The sequence below is a fragment of the Cotesia glomerata genome, linkage group LG4 (genome assembly GCF_020080835.1).
Source record: "Cotesia glomerata isolate CgM1 linkage group LG4, MPM_Cglom_v2.3, whole genome shotgun sequence".
Taxonomy (NCBI): domain Eukaryota; kingdom Metazoa; phylum Arthropoda; class Insecta; order Hymenoptera; family Braconidae; genus Cotesia; species Cotesia glomerata.
The window spans coordinates 13,764,298-13,782,826 of record NC_058161.1 but is presented as its reverse complement, the minus strand read 5'-3'; the positions used below and the strand labels follow the sequence as shown (position 1 = coordinate 13,782,826).

Below are 18,529 nucleotides of genomic sequence, written 5' to 3'. Positions count from 1 at the left end.
AAAAAATTTTTTTTTTCAATTCTGCACGTTTCATAGAAAAATGCGTTGATTCCCGAAAAAAAATTTTTTTATACGCTCTTATGGCTCCTGGCACCCACCTCGGATTCAAATTTTGGAAATTTCCAATTAATTAATTAATTTGAAGACTATCGCTTTATGAATGATTTAAGTTACTCAGATAAGGTCATTACTTTTAAGTACGCTCGGAATAATTAACAGAAAAAAAAACAATTTTCTAACGACTAAAAATTAAGAAGTTTTATTAAAAAAATTAAATTTATAATTTAAATATTAATTTAAAAAAAAAATTTTTAATAAAATTTATAGAAAATTTAATTTTCTCCACAAAATGTCTCCAATAATTTTTTTAGAATTCATTAATTCTAAAATTAAATTTTTTTATTGCACTTCGTACTTATAGTATTGATCAATCGTCCTTAGTAACCAGTAAAAATGTCCGACGACAAAGACTGGCGTCCTACTTTATCAGAATTAACAAACCTTCTTGAAGAATTAGGAATTTCCCCTCCGGAAAATTCTCCTTTAGAATCTTTAGAATCTTCCTTGAGTTCCCAAAAATTCCTCACAGATTCCGAATATGAAGACGCTAGTTTTTTATCTTCAATTTCGGAAGATTTAAACCGGGAGGAAGCGATGGAAAATTTAAGGGAGTTTAGGAAAAAAGAGGAGGAAATTCGGGTGAGGAATTTTCAATTAACAGAGCGCTTGATTGAATTTTTTGAAAGAAAACAGATGAGCTACGTGATGTGTGAAGTAGATGATGAAGAGCAAGTGGAAAATTATTATAAAATTTTGAAAAAATTGAAAATTTATAAAGAAAAGCTGGAAAATTTACGAAAAAATTCAGGGGAAGAGCTTGAAGGGTTAAAAGAAGAAATTGAGAAGAAAAAAGGAAAAATTGAAGAGTTAATTGCGGAAATTGTGGAAAATCAGAGGAAAATTCGGGAAAATTTGGAGGAAGTAAAAGAAAAAAGGAAAATTTTTAAATTAATTAATCGGCAATTGGATAAGTTGAACATTGTGTCAGAATACCGGCTTAAATATGTAAGTAAGATTTTTTATTTTTTTTTTTTAAAAAGAAAATTTGAGGAAAATTTTTTGGAAGAAATTTGAAAATCTACGCAGGCTGCGACCTAGAGATCGTCAGCGCGAGTAAAATGAATCTAAACACTTGTATGGTTGGTTAATAATTAATACCAAATTAATTGATTAATATTTTATTAATCGATTAATCAAAAATTCACCTAACGCTAATCTAGTCGTGAGACGGCTTATGTTACTCGGGATATAATAGACATTAAAAATATCCAATTAATTTTTTATATAAATCCTTCCTTGATATTTTAATCAGGTCATTAATCATTAATAACAAAAAAAAATTTTTTTTATAAATGCTTTTGCGACCTAGATCATGAAATCCTGAGTAAAATGACTCCTTGGACGCTATATAAATTCCCAAGCTTTCATTAAAAAAATCGCATTAATAATTTATCAAATGATTTATAGATCATTAATCAAAAATCGACCTACGGCCGATTGAGTCGTGCGATACGTCATTTTTTTGGAAATTTTCTCAGGATTTCAAAAATATCATTCATTTTGCTCTAAAAAATTCCTGCAGCTCAGAAATCTACCTTATAAATATAATTTATTTTTTAAATTCTGCAGATAAAACTCAGGAATGAGCTCTTTAATCTTCACAATAGTCTGAGCGAAATAATCAGGAAAAATTCTAATTTAACTAAAACAGACTACGAGCGTCTAGAAGCCGAGAAATTATTCTATACTCAGCAATTGGAACAGAAAATCCAGCAGATTAAATTTTTTAAATTAAAAAAGAGAAGTCTAGAGTTTAAAATTGGAAAATTAAAGTCCAAAAATCGGGAAATTAAATCTCAAATTCAAAAAAGTGAAATTTTAAAACCAGAATTGAAGAAAAAAATTCTGGAGCTTGAATTAAGAAAATCTAAATTAAGAGAAAAATTCCTGGGAAGGAAAATTGTGAAAAATAAAATTAATTGCCAGGTTTTGGTTAAAAAAAATAGAGGATTAAAGGAGTACCAAAAAATTGTGAGGCAGGAACATCAAAAATGGATTAAGAAAATTTCTAGGCAGCTTAAACAGCTCAAAATTTTGAGACAAAAAATGAGTGCAGTTAAAACTTATTTTATTTTGCATGAAAAAAATATTTAATTTTTTTCTTTTTAAAAAAAAATAGTTATTTATTTTCTGAGGAAGGAACCTTATTGGCCATTAAATTTCCTGTAAGTGCATTTTTTTATTTTTTAAATTAGAGGTATGTCACCAAAATTGCATTAGCGAGGTGTTAAAGTTGCTAAAGTTTTACTACAAAAGTTTAGGGTTCGATTCTCGGTCAAGGTAAATTTTTTTTTTTTATTTTTTTTTATTAATATTATAAACTTTTCTTTTTTAATATAATTTTAAAAATATTCACTTATTTTATTTTGCATGAAAAAAATATTTAATTTTTTCTTCTTTAAAATAAAAAAATTATTTATTTTCCGATAAAGTATTCTAATTGGCCATTAAATTTCCTATAAGCACATTATTTTATTTTTTTAATTAGAGGTAGGTCACCAAAATTGCATTAGCGAATTGCGAAAGTCGCTCAAGTTTTATTGTGAAAGTCTAGGGTTCGATTCTCGGTCAGAGTAATTAATTTTTTTTTTTTTTTTTTTCATTTATTAAATTAAAAATCCTTTTTTTTATAATTAATATTATTATTAATTACTATCTAAATTAAATTAATAAAACCCATTTTAATAATCTAATTATTAAATCTAACTTGTATATTTTTATTAAAAATAATTCAGGCAGTGAATTTTTAAGGCTAGAAAATATTTTTAAAAAAAAACGATCTAATTAAATTTTTTTTAATTAAAAGTATCAAAAATATTATTTTAATTTGTAAATATATATCTATATATTTTGTTTATAAAAATTTGTAAACTTTTGATTTGATAAAATATTATGTTAATAAAATATAATTAAAAAATTAGTAATTAATTTGAATATTATGTAATGTGAAATGTAATGTAATTAATTAATAAAAATAATTGTAATTATAAATTATAACATACAACATTTCTTTTTATTTTTCTTATAATTAGGCTTGAGAGGCGGCCGCTCGGACAGCTGAAATTTTCTGACGATTCTTACGAGCTCGTGAAACGCTTGGTCGACATTCATGCGCAATTTTGCCGAGCATTCGATGTACGGAATTTTCAATACGCGAGCCATGTTTTGTGCTTCGTCCATTGGTACCTAAAAAAAATAATTAGAATAATAATAATATTAAAACTAAATAATTTTCTAATTTTTATTGTATGAGTATAAAATTGTTATATCTCCTAAAATATTAAAGATAAACCTATAATATGAGAAAATTTCTTAAGCTAAAATTTTGGTTTCTTATGAATTTTTCCTAAAATCAATATTTTAGGAGTTATAGCCACTTTTTTAGTTCCTAAAAGATCATTTTTAATTTTTGACTTCTTAGTCACTCCTAAATTTCCTATATCTCCTAAAATATTAAAGATAGACCTATAGTATACAAACATTTTTAATAGGAAATTCCCTAAGCTACAAAGTTGACCTCATGATTTTTCCCTAAAATCAATATTTTAGGAGTTATGGGTACTTTTATAGTTCCTAAATAATAATTTTTAATTTTCCACTTTCTAAAATTCCTATATCTCCTAAAATATTAAAGATAGACCTATAATATGAATATATTTTTTTAGGAAATTTCCTAAGCTTTAAAATTGACCTCATGATTTTTTCCTAAAATCAATATTTTAGGAATTATAACCATTTCTATAGCTCCTAAATAATAATTTTCAATTTTTCACTTCCTAAAACTCCTATATCTCCTAAAATATTACAGATAGACCTGTAATATGAATACATTTTTTTTAGGAAATTTTCTAAGCTACAAAATTGATCTGATGATTTTTTCCTAAAATCAATATTTTACGAGTTATAGCCATTTTTATAATTCTTAAATATTAAGTTTTAATTGTACACTTCCTAAAATTCCTATATCTCCTAGAATATCAAAAATAGACCTATAAAATGACCTATAAAATACATTATCAATAGGAAATTTCCTAAGCTACAATTTTGGTCTCTTATGAATTTTTTCTAAAATCAATATTTTAGGAGTTATCGCCATCGTTATAGTCCCTAAACAATAATGTTTAATTATTAACTTTCTAGTCATTTCTAAAGTTCCTATATCTCCTAAAATATCCAAGCTAAACCTATAGTGTGAGAATGTTTTTAATAGAAAATTTTCTAAGTTACAATTTAATTTCTTACAATTTTCTCCTAAAATCCATATTTTAGGAGTTATGGCTATTTTTGTGACTCCTAAATTACAATTTTCCATTTTCTACTTCCTAATAACTATTTGAAGTCCTGTATCTCCTAAAATATTAAAGATAGACCCTTAGTATAAAAACGTTTTTGATAGGAAATTTGCTAAGCTTCAATTTTTTTCTTAAAATTTTCTCCTAAAATAAATATTTTAGGATTTATGGCCACTTTTAAAATTCCTAATTAATAATTTTTAATTTTCCACTTCCTAATCACTCCTAAAGTTCCTAGATCTCCTAAAATATTCAAAATAACCTCATAGTATACGGAGATTTTTAATAGGAAATTTTCGAAGCTACAATTTAGGTTTCCTTTTTATTTTTCCTAAAATCAATATTTTAGGAGTTATCGATATTTTTTCAGTTTCTAAACAATAACTTTTAATTTCTCAGTTACTAGTCACTCCTAAAGTTCCTATATCTCCTAAAATATTAAAAACAGCCCTATAGTATAAAAACGTTTTTAATAGGAAATTTTCTAAGCTACAATTTAGTTCTTGCAATTTTCTCCTAAATTCAATATTTTAAGAGTTATGACTACTTTTATAGTTCCTAAATAACAATTTTTAATTTTCCACTTCATAGTCACTCCTAAACTTCATATGTCTCCTTAAATATTAATAATAACCCCATAGTAAAAAAACATTTTTAATAGGAAATTTTCCAAGCTACAACTTTGGTTTCTTATAAATTTTTTCTAAAATATGAACTTACATATCTTTGATGATCCAAATCCGATTTATTACCAACCATAAGCATCGGAAATTCATCCCGATCTTTAACTCTCAAAATTTGCTTATGAAATTTAGCAATTTCTTCAAAAGAAGAATGATCTGTTACGGAAAATACCAACAAAAATCCTTCACCACTTCTCATATATTGTTCCCGCATTGCACTAAATTCTTCTTGTCCCGCCGTGTCCAAAACTAAAAAAAAATATTAATTACAATTAATTTCGATAATAATTATCTAATCATAAAAACTATCTTGAAACAATTGAAGAACTTACTATCGAGCTTGGCTGGTACATCATCTATTACGCACTGTTTTGTATAAGAGTCTTCAATAGTTGGATCATAATCCGTGACAAAATAACTCTAAAAAAATATTAAGATTGTAGAAATAAATAATTGTAATAAAAATGACTAAAATTCTATTTATAAACTTCAAAACAATTTTTATGGACATAACGTGATTCCTGGCACTCTTACACCAGATGTATCCTTATCACAGCTTTTAAATGTCTTTTATCTCCTCTAGAATCATTTATTACCCATAAATCGTGAGTATACTAAAGAAAAAAAATTTTTTTTCATCTTTGATACTAACTCCAGACATTTAAACATTTTTCTTCCCAAAAAACTATTAAAAAAAAAAAGTTATTTATTTTCTGACGAAATATTCTTATTGTCCATTAAATTCCCTATAAGTACCTTTTTTTATTTTTTAAATCCGAGGTAGGTCACCAAAATTGCATTGGCGAGTTGCTAAAGTCGCTAAAGTTTCACTGCGAAAGTCTAGGGTTCGATTCTCGGTCAGGGTAATTTTTTTTTTATTAAATAATTTTTTTTTAATAATAAAAAAAAAAAATAATAATTCTTATAAATTTAAATTTATTGTGACCTAGCATTAATATAAGATCTTATAAATAGATAAAAAATTGAATGAGTCATTGAAATGGTAATTTCTTCATTTCATCTTGTATATTATACAATTTATTTTTTTTTAATGAGAAAAAAAAATAAAAAGTAAAACTATTGATGAAATAAGTGTGGGCTTATCTCACCCACGTTATTAAATAATTTCATTCATATTCAATGAAACAGAAAATTAAAAACTTTCTTTTAATATTAAATAATTAAAAAAAAAATTTTTTTTAAAGTATGACTCATAATCATAAATATAGTGTACCATTTAATATAACGGTTGCACGCCCGTAGTGCTAAAATAGATTAAAGCCCGGCTTTTATACGTCTGTATAAACAATTCTTTTTATATTTATATTTTCAGTAAATATTTTATCTAAAATAAATAAACAATCTTAAAAACTTTTTAATAGGTTGGATTATTTTTTTATATGTAAAATTATTTTAAATAAAATAAATGATAAAAAATCATTTAGAATATTAATAAAAAAAAAAAAAAATCTGACCGAGAATCGAACCCTAGACTTTCTCAGTGATACTTTAGCGAATTTCGCAACTCGCCAATACAATTTTGGTGAGCTACTTCGGATTTAAAAAATAAAAAAATCAACTTATAGGGAATTTAATGGACAATAAGAATATTTCGTCAGAAAATAAATAACTTTTTTTTTTTTAATAGTTTTTTGAGAAGAAAAATGTTTAAATGTCTGGAGTTAGTATTGAAGATGAAAAAATAGTTTTTTTTAAGTATAATCACGATTTATGGGTAATAAATGATTCTAGAGGAGATAAAAGACATTTAAAAGCTGTGATAAGGATACATCTGGTGGAAGAGTGCCAGGAATTACGTTATGTCCGTGAAAATTGTTTTCAAGTTTATAAATAGAATTTTAGTCAATTTTTTTTTTTTTTTTATTAATCCAAATTAATTAATTTTTTTTTTTTTTTTTTTTTTTTTTTTTTTTTTTAGCTATATAGTATTATTTATTTTTTTTTATAATAGAACAAATATTTGAATTAATAATGTAAATATGTAATAAAAAAATTAAAATAAAGTACCTACGCAAGCTTTTATTAATTCTTACAACACTACTCCTACAATAATTTTTATTATTATAAAAAAATTTTTTAAAAAAAAAAAAAAAATTTTTTTCAAAAAAAAAATTTTTTTTTTTTAAACAAAAAAAATAAATTTTACTTACTTGTATAAATTGTATTGTTATAGCAGATTTACCAACACCCCCACCACCAACAACAACTAATTTATAAGTTTGTGCGTAACTTCTTTCACCATTTCGAGACATTATTTTATTTTTTAATTTATTTTAAGGCACTTAAAAAAAAATAATAATAAAAAAAATTTAACGCTGTAAACACAAAAAATAAACTTTAGAAAAAAATTATAAACTCACAATATTTAATAAATAGTTAAATTGAATGAAAAAATAAAAAAAATAAATGAATAAAAATTTTTAATTTGAATGGAACAACAAAGTATGTGAAGTTATTAATTATTATGTAAAATATATAAATATTTTATGACGTTATATTAACATGGCTTTATCTTGATGCTTCACATACTACAACTCTAAATGTGTGGATTATATATATTTTATATATATTATATATATATACAAAACATACATAATATATCTTGTGTGTTAAAATTGTACAGCTACTCAAGGTTGGACGCAGTGCATACAACTTAAATCATTCATTAATTTAAAAAAAAAAATGAAAATTTAATTTAAGAAAAAAAAAGAAAATTATTATTGTTTTTGAGTTTGATAAATATTTTTATAAGTAAATAAATTTTTTTTAAATTGTTTTTATTAGAGAATTTTATTATAAATTGTATTTATATTGAGAACGGCGCGTAAGTGGAAAGCCGGGCGATTAGCAACAGCCGGGATCTTACTGGCTGTTGGTAACGTAGAATTTTTTTAGGTTGATTTTAAACATACCCTGATAGCCAAGTTGGCCGCAACTTTCTGTCAATCTACTGCCGCAACTTGTCACCAACTTGGCGGCAACTCTTGGAAAGTAACTCGGTTGGTGTCAACTTGTTCACCAAGTTGTCACCAAGTTGTCGGCAAAAGTTGCTCTGAAAATATTTTTAATCAGTCGTGTGAGTGGTTAAGGCATCAGCCTAGAATTTTTTTTTAATTTTTTTAAATTAAATTTTTTTTCTGCCCTCCAGGCGGAAAGTGGCAACTTTCGGCCCACTGCGCTAAACGAAATTGCCGCTTTCCGCCTCTGTCGGACAGAAAAATAGTATACAAACCTATGGCAGGAAAATAATAAATATCTCAGATCACATATATGTCGACCTCGGCTTCGCCTCGGGCAACATATATGTGTTCTGAGACATTTCTCATTTTCTTGCCACAGGTGTGTAATATACTATTTAAATTAATTTTTTTAAATTTAATTAATTAGAAAATTTTCTAAACTACAATTTTCTTCTCATAATTTTCTCCTAAACTCAATATTTTAGGAGTTATGCCCATTTTTATAGTTCCTAAATAATAATTTATAATTTTCCACTTTTTAATAACTCCTAAAGTTCCTATATCTCCTAAAATATTAAAAATAACCCCATAGTATAAAAACATTTTTCCTAGGAAATTTCCTAAGCTACAATTTTCCTCTTACAATTTTCTCCCAAAATCAATAGTCTCCCTAATTTTCTTAATTAACTAAAAAATCAGTCGTATGAGTGGTTAAGGCATCAGCCTAGAATTTTAAAAATTAAAATTTTTAAATTTTCCCGCGCAAAGTCAGCAACTCTTACCGACCCTGTCAGGAGAATAAATACAAACATATATACACTATGTATATATATATATATATATATATATATATATATATATATATATATATATATATATATATATATATATATATATATATATATATATAGTGTATACACTCGTAAACTTGTCAGCATCTATAACCTAAAAAAAAAAACAATAATAACATTAGAATATTAAAATGTCAATATTGACTCAATTTAAGAATTAAAAATAATAAATTACAATAATATAAATAAATAATTAAAATAAATAAAATTAGTACTGTAAAGAAAAATAAAATAAAAAATAAAAAATGCAAGTTTATTAAAAAGGTAAAAATAATTTTTTTTTTAAATAAAAATTAATATTTTACTAATTTATAAATTATATTTATTTATTTATTTATTGAAAATTTAAGATAAAAAAAATAATGTCTTGGAGTGAAAAAGGCTCACCTTGTTCGTCGGCATTAGAAGCATCTTCATCAAGAATGTCGAGGCAGCGGTCGTCGTTGTACCACGGAACTTGGCCACTGGAGCGGGACTCCTGGAGTGCGGTTCCCGCTGGCGGGAACCGCCAGCGAGAAATAAGTGAAGGTGAAGTTGAAAATCTCACGGGAAGCGTGATAAGCTTCAACGGATTGCAGTCTGAGGAAGCTGAGCAGGAGGAGGCTCAGGGCGACGACAACGACGTCGCGGAGAAGTATGACGTCAAGAAGGATATGATTGTTAGCTTGTTGGGGATGCTGATGAACGACAATTCAGGGCCAAAGGATACGAGCAACACTTTGTTGTCTTTAAGTACTTCAGTGGATAATTGTGTGCTCATGAGACAGTCTGGTAAGTTTTTTTGTAAAAAAAATTCCGTAGCTCCTAAAATATTGGAGATAGACCTATGATATACAAAAACGTTTTTGGTAGGAAATTTTCTAGGCTACAATTTTAGTCATATAAATTTTTCCTAAAATTAATATTTTAGTTATGATTACTTTAATAGTTCCTAAATAATAATTTTTAATTTTTCACTTCCTAATCATTATTTAAGTTTATATATCTCCTAAAATATTGAAAATAGGACTATAGTATAAAGACGTTCTTTATAGGAAATTTTCTAAGCTATAATTTAGGTTTTTTACAATTTTTTTCTAAACTCAATATTTTAGGAGTTATCGCTAATTTTTAAGTTTCTAAATAATAACTTTTAACTTCCTAGTTACTCCTAAAGTTTCTATATCTCCTAAAATATTTACGAGAGTCCTATAGTATAAAAATGTTTTTGATAGGAAATTTCCTAAGCTACAATTTTGTATGCTTATAAATTTTTCTTAAAATCAATATTTTAGGAGTTGTAACTAATTTTTGTAGTGACTAGATTACAATTTTTTATTTTTAATTATCTAGTTACTTTTTAAATTGCTATATCTCCTAAAATATTGAAAATAGGCCTATAGAACACCAACGATTTATACGAAATTTCCTAAACTATAATTTAGGATTCTTACAAATTCCTCTTAAAATCAATATTTTAGGAATTATGGCCGCTTTTGCAGTATCTGAATAACAAATTTATATTTTTTAATATTTTATCACTCCTAAAATTTCTTAATCTCCTAAAATATTGAAAATAAGACTGTAGAACAAAAATATTCCTAATAGGAAATTTCCTAAGCTACATTTAAGGTCTCATAATTTTCTCCTAAAATCAATATTTTAGGAGTTATGGCCATTTTTTTAGCTCCTAAATTACAATTTACCATTTTCTCCTTCCTAATCTCTATTTAAATTCCTATATCTCCTAAAATATTAAAAATAAGCCTATAATACAAAAACATTTTTTATAAAAAATTTTCTAAGCTATAATTTAGGATTCTTACAATTTTCTCCTAAAATCAATATATTTTAGGAATTATCGCCATTTTTATAATTCCTAAACAATAACTTTCAATTTTCCACTTACTCACTCCCAAAGTTCCTAGATCTAAAATATTAAAAATAACCCCATAGCACAAAACCATTTTTCCTAGGAAATTCCTAGGAATTCACTATACCCCTACCATTTTTCCCCCTCTTCCAAACCTAACTTCCTTTTTTCTCTAGGTTCTCTCCCAAATTTCTTCAAAAAAACCTTTAAACCCTCTAGAGTCCACAAGTTTCCATCTATATTTTCCCCAAATCTTTATCTTACTTATCAAAATCCTTTTTAAAGTCCTAAAACAAATTTCCTTACCCCCACTTCTCCTAAATCTTTAAACCCCCTACTTTCTACCTAAAATCCCTATTTTAAAACTAAAATTCAATTTGGGCGCGTAAGCATGCTCCTGACTCTAGAATTTGCATATATTTTCATGTTTATGGTAAATTTGACCAATCACATTATAAATATTTTGCAACAAATACTTTGCATGTTAATTTTATCATAAGATTCCACTTATTACTTAATAAATTCTTTCTTTTTCAGGCTGCATCTCCCTATTGGTCCGTCTAATCCACTCCCCGAACCCGGAACAATCAGTGCGCAGAAGCGCAGGTCGCGCCCTGTACAACATAATCCGTTCCACGGAGAACAAAAAGCAGAACCGGCAAGAACTCCACATCCTAACTCTAGTAGACCAATTACGAGATTACTCCAGCAGTTTCCTAGAACCTAACCAGGCGCGAGACCAGCACCCTCTATCAGCGCTTTCTGACCTAACAAAGCTATCCTACGTGGACGTATACAGACACACTATCTGTCTAATGGGAGGCTTATTCGCAATAGCAGAGCTTATAGAAACGGATTACAAATTGTACACCCCAGAAACAACGAACCCAAGTTGCCTAGCCGTGAGGAAGTACTGCGGGAAGATTTTAACCAATTTAACCTTCGGAGACTCCAAGAACAAGAGCTTGCTGTGTTCCTTCCCGGGGTTCCTTAGAGCTTGGGTGTCTCAGTTAAGGAGTCCGCAGGACGACGCGCACCAGGTTACTGCTTCAGTCCTCCGGAACTTGTCCTGGAGGGCGGATAATGTTTCTAAAAGACACTTAAAGGAGTCTGGAACAGTCCGAGTGCTAATGGAAGCTGCGATAAGGAGCAAGAGGGAATCAATTCTTAGAGCAATCCTTTCCGCGCTTTGGAACTTATCCGCGCATTGTGCCAGGAACAAGGCTGAAATCTGCGGAGTTCAAGGTGCCTTGACCTTCTTAGTAGAACTTCTAGATCCTCTGGAGAAATCTTCCTTAGCAATTGTGGAAAACGCTGGAGGAATTTTAAGGAATGTGTCAAGCCATGTCGCAGTTGAGGAAAAGTACCGACAAATTTTAAGGAAAAAAGGAACCCTTCAAGTTCTGGTTCAGCTTTTGAGATCTCCAAGCTTGACAGTTGTGAGTAATGTCTGCGGAACTTTGTGGAACTTGTCCGCTAGGAACGCAGTTGATCAGAAAACTTTGTGGGATTTGGGGACTGCGCAGATTTTAAGGAGCTTGGTTCATTCGCAGCATAAAATGATCTCCATGGGAGCTAGTGCGACGTTGAGGAATCTTTTGTCGGCTAGGCAGAGGACTTTTTTGAGTGAGAACTTTGAGGACCAGCCTATTGATTATTCTAAGAAGTATTTGGAGCAGAAGCGCGGGGACTATGCTGAGACTGACTTGGATCAACCTACGGATTATAGTTTGAGGTGAGTTTTTAGAGATTTTTTGGGGCCAAGGGATGATTTTAGAGGAAAAGTAGTAGGCCACTTTTTTGATTAATGATCTATAGATCATTTGCTAAATTATTAACGCGATTTTTTCTATGAATCAATATTAATAACTATAGGTTGTGTATACTCATTTTACTCGGGATTTCAAACCCTAGGTCTTAGTGGGACTAATTTTCAAAAATACTAATATTTTTTTTTTGTCGCAGGTACGCAGACCAGGAGCCTGAAGACGACCTCCAGCCTGACGTAACTAAGACCTACTGCACCGAAGGTACCCCTTATGAAGGAACTCCCCGGAATTTCTCAACGGCGACCTCAATGTCTGACCTGCGGGAACCGCAGGTCAAAAAGGAGGTCAAGGAGGTTAAGGAAGAATTGTACCTATCTAGAGTAAACTCCTTAAATTCACTCACCAAGGAGGACCCTTTAGAACCCGACCTCCAGGACCAGGACCTCCAGGACCTCCAAGACCCGGAAAAGGACAAGGAGACCCAGAAAATGGTAACTTTCGCGGAAGATTTCGACGACAAGGAAACCCCGCTGATGTTCTCCAGGAGCAGCTCCTTAGGAAGTCTCAGCGGATTCGAAGCGAACTCTATCGACGACCACAGCTCCGTTATCAGCGATTTAAGTCGGATGACCAGCGGGATGATTTCTCCAAGTGAGCTTCCAGATTCTCCCACCCAAACTGTCCCTCCCAGTCCTAGAAAGAAGCTTAGGGAGAATTTGGGGATGTTTGAGGACCGGCTGGAGAATTTTAAGGAGGAAAACACACCCCTGGAGTTCAGCAACGCGACCAGTCTCAGTTCTTTGACAATTGATGATGATAAGGGTGGTAAAGAGGGGGAGGAAGTGGTTAAGGTCAAAGCTGGGTTGATTAAAAAAGAAGAGGGCTCTGATGAAGATGAAGAGATTCTTAAGGCGTGTATTAATATTGGAATGCAGCATCAAAGGGTTGAAGGTAGTAATTTGATCAGGTACCAAACTAGCACGACCTTGGATAGGCTTAGCGATGAGTCTCCTAAGAAAGGGAATGTTTCTATGGACTCAATTCATGTTTATTGCACCGAAGACACTCCAGCGGATATTTCTCCGGTTGGATCTCAGTCAAACTTGTCCGCTTTGTCCATGCCGAGTATTCTTGAAGATAGAGTGGAAGAAGAAAATGGCGGAGTGGAGGAGGAAGAAAATGGCGGAGATGGAAGCTTAGGGGGATCTGAGGAGAGTGGGGATGAAGAAATTCTAGGACAGTGCATCGCTTCCGGGATGTCTAAGTGTATTAGTCCCACCGCTGAGGCTTTTTTGAAGCGGAGGGAGTTTAATGAAGAGGAAGAAGAAGAAGAAGAAGAAGAGGAGGAGGAGGAGGAGGAAGAAGAAGAAGAGGAGGAAGGAAATAATTCCTTTGATTCGGAGGAAGATGATGACGCGATTCTGGCGGAGTGTATAGAGTCCGCGATGCCTAAAGGCAGAGTTCTGAATGACAAGCCGACAACTTCGAGGCAGGAACAAAAGTCGCCTTCGGTGGATAGTTTAAGTCTTTCCGAGGATGAAGAGGAGAATATTCTGGCGGAGTGTATTAGGTCCGCTGTTCCGAAGGTAAGTTTGATAGTGGAGGTTAAAAGGGAGGGTTATAAGGTTCAGGAGGCTCGGAGGGGGATTTTAAGAAGTGGGGGATGATAGTGGGGGAAAGAGCTTTTGTTGGAGTACCTAGTCGGTTTTTTGGGAGGTTTGGGAGGTTAGGAGGATTTAAGAGTTTCAGGAGGCTTGGAGGGGGATTATAAGCAGAATATAGTGATCTGGAAGGAGAGAGCTTTTGTTTGAGTACCTAGTCGATTTTTTGGAAAATTTTGGAAGGTTTGGGAGGTTAGGAGAATTTAAGAGGTTCAGGAGATTCAGAGGGGGATTATAAGCGGGGTATGGTAATTTGGAGGGAAAGAGCTTTTGTTTGAGTACCTAGTCGATTTTTTGGAAAATTTGGAAAATTCCAAAAAATTTACAAATTTTTTGAATTTTCAATAATTCTTAACATGGGTATGGCAATCTTGAGGAAAAGAGCTTTTGTTTGAGTACCCAGTCGATTTTTTAGAAATTCCAAAAATTCGGAAAACTTAGAAAATTTTTGGAATTTTTGGATTTTTGGAAAAATCGAGTGGGTACTCAAATTAAAGGGTATTTTTTTACGATTATGATAAGCTGGTTAAAAATATCCTCCGAGCCTCCTGGAGGTAGAAAATTAAAGTTTTAATTTTGGGCAGAAATTTTGGAATTTTCCAAATTTTCCCAATTTTTGGAATTTTTGAAAAAATCGAGTGGGTACTCCAATTAAAGGGAATTTTCTCAAGATTATGATAAGCTGGTTAAAAATTCCCTCCGAGCCTCCCGAAGGCTGGAAAAAGGGATTCTAAGCAGTGCATGATAATCTTGAGGAAAATAGCTTGAATTTGAGTACCCAATCAATTTTTCCAAAAATCCGTAAATTTTGAAAATTTTACAAAATTTTGGGAGATTAGGCGGATTTACTCCCTACGGAGGCTCGGAGGAAAATTCTAAGCAGTGCATAATAATCCTGAGAAAAATAGCTTTACATTGAGTACCCAGTCGATTTTTCGGAAAATCCGAAAATTCGGAAAATTTTTGGGATTTTCCAAAATTTCGGATTTTCAAAAAAATCGAGTGGGTACTCAAATTAAAGGGAATTTTCTCAGGATCATGACAAGCTGGTTAAAAATTACCTCCAAGCTTTCTGAAGGCGGAAAATTGAAGTTTTAATTTTGGGCAGAGATTTGGAATAAGGAAACTTTTTTGGATTTCAGGTTCCTAACGTGAATTTTCTGAATGAGGAGCGAGGACCGAGGTACCCGCTCAACGGAACTTTAAGGACGTTTTCCCCCAGGATGAAAAGCTACGAGCCGATCGTACTCACCGACGAAATGGCAAACTTTGCAACGGAAGACACTCCGTGTAATTTTTCTGTTATTTCCGGGATAAGTAATCTGTCCTTCAATTCGAATTCGGAATAGAGTTAAATTAGAATTTATTTATTAAGGGGTGTGCATTGTTAGGCATTAAAGGGTAACAATAATTATAATTTTTTTGTTTGTTTTGGTTATTAAAGATAATTGGCGCTAACTGTTAAGCTATATTTAAGTTACAGTAAATGTCAAATAAATTACGAACAATTTTTTTGGTTAGTGTAATTTGTAGGTACGAAAATAGATTAATTGATAATAATTTCACAAAATAAATAAACAAACAAAATTTCAGGGTCAAATTTTTATTGATTATTTTTTTTGCACACCCCTAGTAGAAAATATATGACGTTCAATTACTGTGATTGCTAGTTAATGTTAATAATTTTTTTTTGGATCAATAAAAATTTTTATACACTAAAAAAAAATTATTTTTTTAATTTTAAGTTTTTCCTAATTTTGGGGGTCAAAAAAATTTTTTTTTGGAAAATTGCAGCTGAAGGGTTGTAAAGTATTTAATTCCGCGTGAAATGATGTATATAAGTCTAATATACTTTTGATGGAATTAAGCGGAGTAATAAAGGATTTAAAATAAAAAGAACGGGAAATTTATACTATAGTAAAATTTATCTTATAATATAGAAGAATAACTAATTAACAAGATCCCTATGTCAACAAACCTCCATTACTTTTTAAGTTTCTCGTAATTATAATTTGACTGAGTGTGACTAGTGGGACTAAAAATAAATCCTTCTCTCTTACCACAGGTATACTTAAAGTCCAATTGTCAGTTCGAGCACTAAACTTTTAAAAAATACTTCCCTCGAAAATTAATCCTACAACACATTGAATATTATGAAGAATTAGACTGATTGCCTACGTAGAAACAATTAAAAAAATTAGAAAAACGGTTGACCCTGAAGGCTATCCCTGCAACTTCCCGCTAATTTCATACTTAGGCGCTTAAAATTGCACCAATGACGTTTTTGAGCTCTTCGAGCTCAAAAATACAATTTATGGGTTATTTTGAGCTCTCCGAGCTCAAAGAGATTGCTTTCCTATCCTTTAAAGCTCTTCGAGCTCAAAAGTCTGATAGAGATTTGATAAGACACTATTTTTTGAATTTTTAAACCACAATAACTTTTGAATGAATAAACCGATTTTTACGCGGTTAGAAGCATTCGACGCAGTTTTTAAGCCTCACAAAGAATCTCAAATTTTGAATTGATCGCGCTAGGAATTTTGGAGTTATTCCGAAAAAACACTTTTTTCGGTTTTCTTTCGTTCACGATATCTCTCGAATGAATCAACCGATTTTGACCGGACTGGTGGCGATCGACGTGGTTTTTTGAGGTTAAGAGCTGATAAGTTTTTGGAATTGAACTATTAAGCTGTTTAAAAGTTATTCCAAAAAAACCACATTTGAAAAAATTTTTTTTTCAGTTTTTTGAAGATTTCTCAAAATCTATTGATTTGAATCGGTCCAAATAGTTTTCAAAATCTAAGTTTGGTCAAGCCCTTTCGAATGGCACCAACCGCGATGAAATCGGTCAAGCCGTTCAAAAGTTATAAGCGGTTCACATACTTTCACACACACACACACACACACACACACACACACACACACACACACACACACACACACACACACACACACACACACATACAGACGCCGTGACAACCTCGCGGGGATAGTCAGGGAAGCTTCCTGTGACCTTCAAACGTCGAGATCTGATGAAAACTCGATTTTTGCAAAACGGGGTGAAAACAATAACTTCCCGATTTTTGAAAATCTTCGATTTTCGTAGCGGGAAGTTAAAAATTTGTTTTTATTGCGACTGGTGGCACAGGCATTTGTCACTGGTGGGACAAGTACTAAATCGTCTACATCAAGTTGTTTATTAAAAAGACTTTTATATTATTTCAACCTTACAAACATTATTGTTTATATATTTAACTATTAATTATTTAGGATAATTAAAAAAAAACTAATTAAAAAAGACAAATAAAGGATTTAGCTTGCTGACAACACGATCTTGATAAACTTAGGTGTTAATTAATAACGAACATAAACAAAATTTCTTCTTAAAACTATAATAATAAATATGTTAGTTAATAACAAACATTAAATGAATTTGTTGTTAAAACTGTTAAAACAACATTTGACCCGGATACAAGTTAGTACGGCTGAAAAGTTACTAGGAGAGAAAAATCGATTTTCTTATTGATTAAAAAAACTTTTCTTTACAAATTAGTTAAATATAAACTTTTAATAATAAATTAGGATTAAATTATAATGAATTCGAGAAATTTTTTAATTTTAGTCATTTTTAGAGATTTTTTGTAGGAAATTTAGTCCTCTATAAAAAATGTCTCATTGGTTTTTCCTAAACTCGATATTTAACCCGGAAATTTGAAAATAACTAAAAAAAAATTAGTTACATTTATGTCAGATACTATTAACAACTCTTGGAGCCGTTTTAACCCGGTTTAGGGGGTCAGAAAAATTTTTTATTGAAAAAGTAATCCTCTTACCTTATTTTCCATAAAATTCTGCGTGAAATGACGTATATAACCCCGAATTTCATCAGAACAAAGCTGAGAAAAACCCAATAAAAGTTTAGAACCTTAACAAAAATTAATAAATGCTTGATGTTAAGTCCTGGAAGTTCCATACCGATATTTCTAAAAAGTGCCGATCTTTTGGTATCCTCAGCTCCGAGGTGCTCTGTAGACCCGATCTATCGAAAAAAAAGTGCCGATTTCTATATCAGATCGGTAAATATCAATTTTTTTCTAAAAAAAATTAATACGGGTGGGTAGATCATTAAATTACTACCGATAACAATGCCGTCAACGTAATAATTTAATTCCATTTAAATTACATGTTAGCTTGGCCGGACATAAAGTTCAGACCGCTACCCCGTTTTATTTTATTTTTTTCTATATCAATAAATACTCAATACACATATTTCTCATACAGTTAAGTATAATAGACATTACATATTACGGTGACATATTA

General features: G+C 30.5%; 3 protein-coding genes across 3 annotated transcripts; 2 read left to right on the top strand and 1 right to left on the bottom strand.

Moving 5' to 3' along the window:
- Positions 1 to 430: 430 nt before the first annotated feature.
- LOC123263556 (golgin IMH1-like) lies at positions 431 to 2,439 on the top strand. The gene is made up of 2 exons (XM_044726420.1): positions 431 to 1,065; positions 1,690 to 2,439. Exons 1-2 carry the CDS (start codon positions 454 to 456, stop codon positions 2,212 to 2,214), a joined length of 1,137 nt encoding a protein of 378 aa, XP_044582355.1. The 5' UTR covers positions 431 to 453; the 3' UTR covers positions 2,215 to 2,439.
- Positions 2,440 to 3,081: 642 nt separating this feature from the next.
- Positions 3,082 to 7,495, bottom strand: LOC123263608 (ras-like protein 2). The gene is made up of 5 exons (XM_044726506.1): positions 7,477 to 7,495; positions 7,267 to 7,397; positions 5,428 to 5,515; positions 5,133 to 5,344; positions 3,082 to 3,306 (listed from the first exon to the last, which is right to left on the bottom strand). The coding sequence occupies exons 2-5, from the start codon at positions 7,366 to 7,368 to the stop codon at positions 3,112 to 3,114; spliced, it is 597 nt and encodes a 198-aa protein (XP_044582441.1). The 5' UTR covers positions 7,369 to 7,397; positions 7,477 to 7,495; the 3' UTR covers positions 3,082 to 3,111.
- A 1,659-nt stretch (positions 7,496 to 9,154) lies between these two features.
- On the top strand, positions 9,155 to 15,609 carry LOC123263501 (adenomatous polyposis coli protein). The gene is made up of 5 exons (XM_044726318.1): positions 9,155 to 9,191; positions 9,278 to 9,698; positions 11,317 to 12,514; positions 12,745 to 14,134; positions 15,352 to 15,609. Exons 2-5 carry the CDS (start codon positions 9,290 to 9,292, stop codon positions 15,556 to 15,558), a joined length of 3,204 nt encoding a protein of 1,067 aa, XP_044582253.1. The 5' UTR covers positions 9,155 to 9,191; positions 9,278 to 9,289; the 3' UTR covers positions 15,559 to 15,609.
- Positions 15,610 to 18,529: the final 2,920 nt, after the last annotated feature.

What these genes read in the sequence shown, in the direction of transcription:
- LOC123263556 (XM_044726420.1), top strand. Translation starts at nt 454, where the DNA reads ATGTCCGACGACAAAGACTGGCGTCCTACTTTATCAGAATTAACAAAC. An exon ending in CAGAATACCGGCTTAAATAT is followed by an intron (nt 1,066 to 1,689) that starts GTAAGTAAGATT and finishes TAAATTCTGCAG; the next exon opens with ATAAAACTCAGGAATGAGCT.
- LOC123263608 (XM_044726506.1), bottom strand. Translation starts at nt 7,368, where the DNA reads ATGTCTCGAAATGGTGAAAGAAGTTACGCACAAACTTATAAATTAGTT. An exon ending in TGTACCAGCCAAGCTCGATA is followed by an intron (nt 5,345 to 5,427) that starts GTAAGTTCTTCA and finishes ATTTTTTTTTAG; the next exon opens with TTTTGGACACGGCGGGACAA. An exon ending in ATTTGGATCATCAAAGATAT is followed by an intron (nt 3,307 to 5,132) that starts GTAAGTTCATAT and finishes TATTTTTTTTAG; the next exon opens with GTACCAATGGACGAAGCACA.
- LOC123263501 (XM_044726318.1), top strand. Translation starts at nt 9,290, where the DNA reads ATGTCTTGGAGTGAAAAAGGCTCACCTTGTTCGTCGGCATTAGAAGCA. An exon ending in TGTGCTCATGAGACAGTCTG is followed by an intron (nt 9,699 to 11,316) that starts GTAAGTTTTTTT and finishes TTTCTTTTTCAG; the next exon opens with GCTGCATCTCCCTATTGGTC. An exon ending in TTAGGTCCGCTGTTCCGAAG is followed by an intron (nt 14,135 to 15,351) that starts GTAAGTTTGATA and finishes TTTGGATTTCAG; the next exon opens with GTTCCTAACGTGAATTTTCT.